This window comes from Geospiza fortis, unplaced genomic scaffold, assembly GCF_000277835.1.
Source record: "Geospiza fortis unplaced genomic scaffold, GeoFor_1.0 scaffold112, whole genome shotgun sequence".
Taxonomy (NCBI): domain Eukaryota; kingdom Metazoa; phylum Chordata; class Aves; order Passeriformes; family Thraupidae; genus Geospiza; species Geospiza fortis.
In genome coordinates this window covers 26,814,506-26,824,900 of record NW_005054298.1, presented here as the reverse complement: position 1 = coordinate 26,824,900, position 10,395 = coordinate 26,814,506, and the positions used below count along the sequence as shown (strand labels likewise).

Genomic DNA, 10,395 nt, shown 5'->3' with positions numbered 1-10,395 from the left:
AGGAATGACTCAGCTGTTGGCCTTTTTCTTTCAGTGACCAGGAGCTTCATTCTCATCTGGCTGTCACCTTCTCTGTAGCCTCATGAAGTCTGTGAGAGAAACCTGCCCCTCTTTTTGTTCTGTGTTGACAGTCACAAGTCAGTATTAAACAAATCTGAATAAGTGTGACTAAGTCTGAATAATATCCTAAGTTATAAAGACACAGTTCTGAAGTCACTGAGGTAGCCGAACCAATGTAGCTTTGGGAGAAAGTCTTTGTAATACTGGAAGCTGCTGTCTAACTGATCATGTCTGAAAGTCATCAATCTACATAGTGGTTGGTCAGATAAGATAAAATGCATATGTGAGATAAAATGCTCTTCAGGTTAAGAATGCATGAAAGAAGTTTCATGCGGAATTTGTATAAAATTGTAAATACAATAAACAGAGGCTTTGTGCAGTGTTTCTGCATGTAGGTTATAAATGCTTTAGAAATAATTACCAATTGCAGGTCCTAATAAAGACCACTGTAATCCAACATGAATTCCAGGCAGGGCTTGTCATAAAATTTATATATAAAGATGCAGATACCTAGATTACCTGACTTGCACTACATTCATAAATAGCTGATTAGGGTGATGATTATTAATGGACAAAAATAATACCTTGAATTCTCAAAGATAACTGTAAATGATAAATTATTTACACCTGGTGATTTGATATCTATAAATAGTTACCCTTTAACCAGCTAATTGCTGATAATAGAATGCAACCATACTGAGATTGGAGCAGCAAAGAAAAACAAAGGAAAAGTGTGTGTAATCCTCAAGGTAGTCTCAGTAGACATTGTTCAATATGATTCTTTTTATGGATTTTTTTTTTTGAGCAATATCTTTGTTAATATTGATGTGCATTTTCAATAGGATTGAGTAGCGAGAATTCCATCTAGGATTGCTCATGATAGCCATATGTCATTTGTACAGCTGGCAGCTGAGTTCAATCCCTAGTAATGTCCCAAGTGAGTGTTCCTGCAAGGGGGAGCAGCGAGCCAGGGCTGCTTCTCAGTCCTGCTTCATTCATACCTTGTACAGAGCAGTACAGAAAAGCTGCTTCACTGCCAGTGGCAGATTGCATTCTGTGTTTCACATGATGGTTGCATTACTTCCCAGGGTTCTGTGCAATTCCTGTAACCATTCCTGTCAGGGAAGGCCTCTTCCCACCAGGGCTCCACCACCCTGATAAGCACTTTGATTCCATGAAATGCAAATGGTATCATATAGGCCATATATATTGTCTGGTGCTATTTGCAGAATATAGAAGCTTTTTTTTTGTGCTGACCTGAACATCTGTCTCTAGAAGACAGTATCTCAGTTGCAAAATGACGTGTTGCCTTGCAATACTAAGTTTTTAATCTAAATATAATATATTCCTATTTATTTGATGTCTGCTACAATACATAAACAGGATAGATTTCCATCCTTGCTGTTCTGAACTGTGCTTTGAGGCAATTGTTCAGCAGAGGCATTGCATTATATTAACAGGGTCCACTTGCTCCCAGACCATACATTCAGTAAATAAATACTCAGTAGCTGCAGCAGGATGTAGATACAAAATTTTGCTTTTCATTGTATTATGCCCATAACTAGTTATTTTTTCACTGAGTTGCTGTCTTTGTACTCCAGATAAGAGATTGAGTTCTCTAAAGTGGGTAGTCTAAATTTATCCATCTGTGTCTAGCAGTGTGATACGGAGTCACAGAAGTTCATTTTTGGTGGCTTTAGGCAAAAATTCTTACATTGGCTTTTGCTAACAATGTATGTTCAGTAGTAGGGAGAAGAATGTGAGGGGTTAATGCTGACTCCTGAAAGAACAGATGAAAATGAGATGCTTTAATAACAATGCAGCAAGTATAGCAAATTATTGTTGTTTCCCTTGTATCAAGCTCTGTGATTCAAATTAATTGCAGTAAACAGTTACAATGAGTGATGTAAAATACTTTACCAGTCTTTTAAGATGATACTTTGCCTTGTATTGTACTGTTGTTGAGTTCTTAAAACAGAAATGAAGTAGAGAAAGGCAAATTGCCACTTATTTGTGGAACATCCTGAGAGATTTTATAGATACAGTAATTTACTGGAATTTTCTCCATTACTGTAGCTTAATTGATAACAGTAAATCAGCAAAGACAAAGGATTAATTATATTTATAAACAAAATATTCTCACAGTGAAACACCTAGAGGAGTACATTGTTCTACGCTTAAAAGGAATGCATCTCTACAATGGGAAAACCCCACATGTTTTGCTGAGTTTTGCCCATATCCTATTAAAAATGTCATACAGGAGTTCCTTGTATTCAATCAAGCAGTGATTGAATAGGAGTGAAATACCAAAATGATGCCTCACGTGCTCTGCAGGTTTTTATTCTGGACATGCAGTTACAGTTTGCTTCAGTTTTACTTTCCTTGACAATAAGCAATGCCAGACCCTTAATATTTCTGCCTCACATATTACCAGTAATATTGTGCTTCCTTGTCCCTCTTCTGTCTCTAATCTTGCACGAAGAGTAATATTGGATATTGAATTCTGTGTTTTCATTATTTCATCCTAAACTTGTGTCCCTTCTGAGCTAATACCTTGGTAAGAAAGGTTTATTGTTCATGGTGAGTGATTTTTAGAGCCAGTCAGTATTTGTATTAGTTTGAATGGTTGCCTCCATCACCACACAAACCTGTAATGAGTAGCCAGGTAGATCTTTCAGAATAATCCTGGTTAAAATAAATGATGTCAGGGAAATGGCACAAATTCTGTTGAGGTCTCACCTGGAATGTGATGAAAATGACACTAAGTGGTTCAGCTGGCTATTCTGTTGGTGGATTTGCCTGCTGAAATATGTACTGCTATTTTATTCCTGTGTCAGACTGGTTAAGTGTTACTTCTGAATCTGCCAAGACACCTTCACAAACTCCTTTGTCTCCCACAGTTACTGAACAAAGACACATTTGGGAGCTCATTAACTCAAGATGTCACTGGTTCCAGTAGCTGCCTGCTAAGAGTAGCAGTTTGGGTTTGTTCTCTTGACTGAATAACTTTGCTAAGAAGAATTTGAGTGGCTTGTTGGTAGAGCACCTTAGAAAAGTCTGTGATGTTGGTTCATTAACTAAATCCCTTATTTAAAAATACAGATTTGATTCAATGGTATATAGTTTGAAACCTCTTCGTTCTAGGAATGGCCTTCACAATCACTAACTTGGGCTCTAACTTGGCATAGCACATGTAAAAGTTTGCTTTAGTCTCATGTTTGAGTGGACTTCCATAATTGACAGCTTTTCTAAATTAATTTTTCTGGTTTTTTCAAGTGAGATAAGCCATTGGCTTAGCAGTAGGCATGCATAATTCCTTTTCTGATTGTAGCAGTGATGAAGAGAGGTTTATTATAAAGATATAGGTATTAAACACTCATCAAAGACTTGCCTTTTATGCCTTCTAACATACCACAAGTACTACAATGTGGTGCAAGGATGAAGTAGTTATAGTGGTGTAAGTTATGAGAAAATAGAAGTACTGCAGCTGGTTTTAATACTTTATTAGAAATATTGTTATATTCTATTCTGAAGGGAAAGTTGGAGAAATTATTTTCAAATGGCTTTAAACAGGAAATAAGTTACAATGTTATTTGAGTGCATTTTGAGGTGGCCATTTGTTTTATTTGTGCTCTGTCAGAATGTTCTGTTAGACTGCAGATCAACCAGATCAGTAACTGGTGCTCCCACCTACAGCTGGGTGGCTCTTTTTTGTGCGTGGACAGTGGTGTTTGTGCAGCTGTATAGTAAGCCAGATAGGAAAAGTAATCTGTCATGAAAATAATTTTTTTTTTCTTTTTCTAGGCTTTTTTTCAGCAGAATCTAGTTGTACAGCTGCACAGTGAACAGATCAGCAAACAAATGTGCTGGTGTCCACAAATGGTTTTGTGGGCATGGGAACGAGAGAGTGAAGCAGTGGGGGACGGCAGCACTGCTGCTTTAAGTGCAACACCATCTTAAAATATTTGTTGAACTTCAGCTTTGGTTGTAACCAAAACAATTTGCTTACTTTCAGAAGAAAAATGAAGTATTAAAATGCAGCTGTAACTGGTTTATCTTTTCAGTTATTTCAATCTTACAAGTGCTGGTTGGTATCTTAATAGGATCTAATGGAACAGTATATTCAATACAGAATATTGGCACAAAAGCAAATTGGCTCTGTTATAAATTCTGTGCATTAATAGGTGTTTCATGGACTACATCCAATTTATATATGAAAGACTGCAAATTAATTCTTGGTGAGCAGAACTAGTACTTACAGAACTTCCAAGTATTCTGAAGTTTTTATATTATCTTGAGCTCTGAGAAGGATCCCGTACTCAGCAATTTCTTACAAATAACTGACCCTTTGAAGAAAGCTCTCCAGTTTTCTTATGTTCAGAATAAATGCTCCTTTCTGGATAACTGAGCTGGTAGATTGCTACTGTATTAGTTCAAGATCATTTTATTATGCTTGGGACTTGGCTTTTCAAATACTTCACAGTTCAGATTTTTAGGGAGTATTCATGGTGTGTTCAGTTATGCATAAATGCTTTCTGTACTCTGTAAGTCTTATCTGGTATTAACTTGGCAAACAGGGCTTGGATCAGTTAGTTAATGCTCTGTTCTTACAAAGTGCCCCTCCTACTGAGCTATAGGTTTTCAAATGAATGAGGTTCACTGAAATCCACAAACCTGTTTCACTGAAATCCACAAACCTGTTTCACTGAAATTGAAGAAGGAAGAAAGTACAGGAGATGGGTGAGAACTGAAGTTAGAAATGGTTAATTTTAACTTTATTGATCCGTAGCATGTTTTCCTGTTTCCATTAGCAGAAGCTGCTGTCAGCTTAAGACTGATAAAACAAAACCAGATTGTTATTTAGTTAAAATGTGTTTATGGCTTTCTTAAAATGTCTTTCAGTAACAACAATATATTAATTTCACATTAAATTTTCAAAAAAACTTACCTTAAAAATCTGTGCTAGATTAATAGGATTTTGTATTCTAGTATTTGTTAAAAAATATGAAATTTTAAAAATATAGAGTAGGTTCGTTTGGATTTTCAGATTCCAGCCTTTTTTTTTAACTGAATATTTTTATGAAGGATTGCACTGTTCAGGATGGGGGGGAAGTTGCATACATCTCTCCTGCACATACATTGGAGTGAATACCTGCAGTATAGAAAAGCTGCTAAATTTCCAGGACTTGTAAGAAAAACTGTCTTTGTGTAGTCAATAATGATTTCAAGTAATATTTCTCTTTTTAAGAAACTGGCATTTCTCATAGAGCTGGTATTCTGAGAAGTTCCTAACAGAAATGAATTGCACAAGTGCTGAACTTGCAGTGCCTCACAGTGAGAATGCCTTAGTTTGGTAAGAATATTGCTTTGTCCTTATTTTTAGCACCTCTTGTCTCTCTGGGTTCTCTCTTGGCTTAGCTGGAGCATGTGTTTGGTGTGGAACTCGTAGGTGCCCATGAAGTCTTGCTAAGGCACTTTACTCTCTGGCATTCAAGCTGAGTAACTTAGAGGAGTCAAAGATGTTTTTCGTAGATGAGCAGAACATTCTTCAGAGCAAACAAGGATAAGAAAGTTGAACAACAAGGGAGTGAAACTGAAATTACTTGGGAAGGAGCGTGGGAAGGGAAGAAATCAGTGCATTTATATTACAAATATTTCAGGTTATTAAAATTGTTGGGAGTACACAACGAAAAGGATTGGGGGGAAGAAAGCTGGGCACTTAAAATATTCTTGTCAGCATTGTACATGGAAAAAATGCTGTACTGCGTGGGCTGCAAGTGCTGGAATAACAGATGTGGCTTTCATTTGAGTTTGGATTTTGTATGACTGCATTATTTGAATCCAAGTTTGTTGTTTCAAAGGAAAGCCTAACTCTTGAACTAGTTTTCTAGTCTCAGTGAAACAGTCAGTGATAAATAAACAAAGATGTCCCCACAAATGATATTCCAGGCTTTAAGGCGTAAAGTGCTATGTAAAAAGAACAGTTAAAATAGATAGTAAGCACTATGGATAAATTTCAGAAATCCAAGGGACATTGAATGAAAGAAAGATTTTTACAAGAAACAAAACCAAACCCAACTCTGATCACAGGTGCCTTTGCTTAGGTAGCTGAAGCACGCTAGGCAGACAGTGGTTTGCACAGAGATGTGTTGAGTTCTCCATGGCACTGCCCATGTGCTTGCACCTGAAGCTTCTGTGTGTGTGGAAGCTCAATGGGTTCTCCATTTGCTGGGGATGATCTCTTGCACTGCTGTGTGGGGAGGGGATGGGTGCCCTGGGCAGCATCGTGTGCATTTCTGAAATGCCCTCTGGTGGGACACACTGATCTCTGCCCCCCTGCATGCGTACATGTTCTAATTGTGGAGCTTGGCTTGGGGGGGCTGTCCTGCTGCCTGAGGTGTCAGAAGGACTCTGCTTGTTCTCCCTGCAGCTCAGGGAGGTGCAGCAGGTGCTGTTAGTCCAGCCCTGCCCTTTAGGGGTGCTGTATTTCACTGCCCCACAGCTCGGCAGTCTTCCCTCCTGTGCTGGGATCGTGCTCCTGCCCGTCAGAGCTGTGGAGGGCCGGCAGCAGGGAATCAAACACTGAACAGAATCAGGCAAAGGCTGACAGCAGTAATAGGCAGAGTCTTTTTCAACTTTGCTGTAGCCTTGTCCTCAGGCTGCCCTTGCATATTCTCTAGGGGGATTTGAGAGTCTTAATGTTCCTATAATGAGATCAGCTATACACAATTTTGTGCCACTGAAGTGTACAGAACTTGGACTTCAGGTTTCCAGTATTATACACATGAGTGCCGCCTGACAGGTTAAACATGACAGGTATTTACAGTTGCCTAGAGAATAATGAAACTCGTTTAAAAAGAAAAAAAGAATTAATTCTTTCTGGTTGTTCTTTTGGAAACTTTTTATTATGGGAACATTTGTTTTTTAAGTATCTGTTCCATAGCAAGATATGCAATGGAAGATACCGAATATTATGCAATAGAAAATCAAAAATACTGTGCTAGGGTTATTATTGTTCTAACTGAAAACAGACAAGTAATTGATTTTGAAACTGCTCTGAGACTGCTCAGCTCTTCAGCAACGAGACACAGTCATAGGTTCAGACTATTTTAACCACTAGGGCATGGAGAAAAGGTACCATTCAAAGCTAAACACCACAATTAGGGATGCATGACTAAAGTTTCCAAGTAATGTATTAGTAGTATTGTATGAGACAGTCACATGGAAAAGATCATGAGGTTGTGAAAAGGATTATGAGCATGCTTTAGTCATGAATTTCCTGGTAGAGATATTTTAGTCTGGATCATGCTTGTTTAAATGAGAATAATTTAACTTTGCTTGTTCTGACTGTATTACCAGTATGTGGCAAAGGGGGAGAAAAGGTTTCTTACCTACAAATGTAGTATTACTTTATATATATATACATATATATATATGAGAATAATATTTCAATAAGTTTTGGGGGTGAACTTACCATACTGAAGTACTTGAAAAAGTTTAGCACAACCCTGGAATCAGTAACTGGAATGTAGGGGACTGAACTGGAGACAAACTATGATTATTCCAGACTGATAATTGACCAGCTGTTTATAAAAATAAGCCACTAATGTACAATGAGTAGCCATTTACCTATCTGGCATCCATGGAATCAGTTTTGATGCCGATGCAGACGCAGTTTACATGTAAAAACATAAGCCCAGATATTCTTCTGGGCTTATGTTTCTAAATGGGACAGCATTGCAAAAGAGAGGTTTGCTTTTTAAATAAAATTTGTCAGCTTTTGAAGTTCCAGTGAAAAAGTGAATTTTCATATTTTGGATTTGTAGAGATTAACAAGAGAAAAGTTTTTCCCTGTCTTCTGTGTTGACACATTTATTTGCCATATAAAGTCCTTAGAAGACAGCTCCTTCCTTTTCTCTGCCGACCTGTTACAAGTATAGGAGCTTCCAACAGATATTTTGGGAAAGTAAGATGGACTTCAAATGTATGTGGTTTGCTGCAGAGCACTTACCTGGCCGGTTTCACAAAGCACATTTTAGTGGGCTGCTGTGGGGGGCTTGGGAAGGACAACCAAATTTCTCCTGTCTCATGTGAGAGTCAGTGGCACTTTAGGGTGCAGGTCACTCGTGTCTGGGGATGGAGGGCCAGTGGCAGCTCGAGTCAAGGTGCACATCAGGAACTAAAACCACTGGCAGTGGTAAGAGCTTACAGCACAGCTGGCCTGTGTCCTGTCTCCTCACATTCCTACATTTGCTGCAGGGTAAAGTGGTGGCTTGTTTTCAGTTCTGATCACAAGAAAAGCTTTTGCAGTGTCTTCTTCATAACTTGGTGTTGAATTGTAAGTTTTTTACATGTAACACTAAAAAACCACATTGTCCCAATGATAGAATTTCTAAAAATCAGCACTAAGTGCTTTCAGCTCAACAGTTGTCAGCATTAACAGTATTTTTTGAGTTGCATAAGCAGATGTTTTCCATATAACCCTACTTTTTAAATGGCTGTCCACATAGATCTTTGAAGTCAGTAAACAAATGTAAGTGAAAAGTACTAAAAATATGAACATATAAGCAATACATTGAAGTTAGTTAATGGCAGCTTATTTGTACATTGATAATGGATGATTTCAAAACAGGGAATTGTGCAGTGTGTGTTTAGTAGAGGCACTTCAGCAGCACAAAAAGAGAACAAATGGTGTGTGGGTTTTCAGCTGTATTACCTGCCTGTCATCCCTGTGAACAGGAAATTACAGCATTGTTATTTTAAAATAATTCTCATTCTTTTGTAGCTTGTGTTTTATCAAGATTTTCAATATTACAGGTTATCATAAGTATAGATGCCTCTGAAAATATGCACAAAAATATTCTGATATGACTGACTGTAAATGTTGTTAATCTTTTTCTTATCATCACCTCCTGTCAGTATGGTTTGTAAAACCACATCTCTAAAATACACAGTCTGTCTCACTGTTGGATAAGAAAAGTACATTAACACAATTTCTGCAGTAAAAGTACTGCAATTGCTATTCTTTTATTGCCAATATCTAAAAAGCTTTGTGAGTGATTCAGTTGGCATAAGTACCAAACTGATAGGCCATATAAATTGACATTGAGATTGCTTTGCAGCTAAGTGCATCCCTTTGTGTTTCTTGTAGGAAACAGAGATGAAGGTACACATGCACACAAAATTTTGCATCATTTGTTTGCTGACATTTATTTTTCATCAGTGCAATCATTGCCATGGAGATGGACACAACAACGGTCCCAAAAAGGATCGTGTGCACGACCATAATGACTATCAGATCTCAAATGAATCATACTTCCAGAATGGAGGAACAGAATCTATGCCCAGTAAATTTTCAACGTTGGAAGCAGAAAATGAACAAAAATACTACATTGAAAAGATTTTTGATCGCTATGGTGAAAATGGAAGATTATCTTTTTTTGGCCTGGAAAAACTGTTAATAAGCCTTGGTTTGGGAGAGGTAAAAGTAGTGATGATAAATCATGATGATATTGGCCACGATCATGTTTCTCACTTGTATGCTTTGGAAGTACAGGAAGGAAAGCATTTTCATCCTCATAACCATGCTCACAGCCACTCAGATTCAGAAAACCAGACCGCGGTCGGTGCGTCTGCAAAGAGAAATCACAAATGTGACACCGAGAGAGAGGCGGCACGCGCCACTCGCGCCACGACGCCGGCGGGCACGGCGACCCTGCCGAGCAGAGCCACGAGCCTGCCACGGACACCAACACCACGCAGGAGCAGCCCGAGCGCAAACAGCGCAAACAGAAGAAGAAGCAGAAGAAGATCAGCGAGACGTCGGGAGACGCCACGTGGGATTACGCTCCGGAGCACGATGGCGGCGATCAGTACGAGCACAACCGCGTGCACAAACACGACCACGTGCACGACGCCTCTCACCTGCACGTGCACCACCACGAGCACGGCAGTGACCGCTCCGCTGGCCACGGCCACCAGGACGGCAGCGTGGGCAGCGCCACCGGGCACCGCCACACCAGCAAGCGAGAGGCCTCGCACAAGCAGATCAGCGTAAGGAAACATGCCCTTCCTGCGGCACGCGGGCACAAGGAGCACAGTGAGGATGAGCACAAGCATGAAGAGGTGAGTGTGACATGGAGAGCTGGTAAGTTGACTTTCAGTGCTGTCACATAATGACTGAAGGTGCATACCCACAAGTAACAGAGAGGCGTGTTTGGGACCGTAGTGTAATACAGTGTATGAATTGGATCTGTAAAGCTTTTCCCCTTCCCAATATTCCAGAATACTACCACCACACACACCTTTTTTGGGCTTCTTTCTGAATCTGAGATC

The 10,395-nt window shown here is 39.2% G+C and overlaps 1 protein-coding gene across 1 annotated transcript in view; it reads left to right on the top strand.

The window, feature by feature from the left end:
• Positions 1–10,395, top strand: part of SLC39A10 (solute carrier family 39 member 10) — a 32,406-nt gene that overhangs the window by 4,397 nt on the left and 17,614 nt on the right. Inside the window, 2 exon segments of the mRNA XM_005415965.3 lie at positions 9,212–9,728; positions 9,731–10,185. Coding sequence (XP_005416022.2) covers positions 9,221–9,728; positions 9,731–10,185 — 963 coding nt within the window. The 5' untranslated portion in view covers positions 9,212–9,220.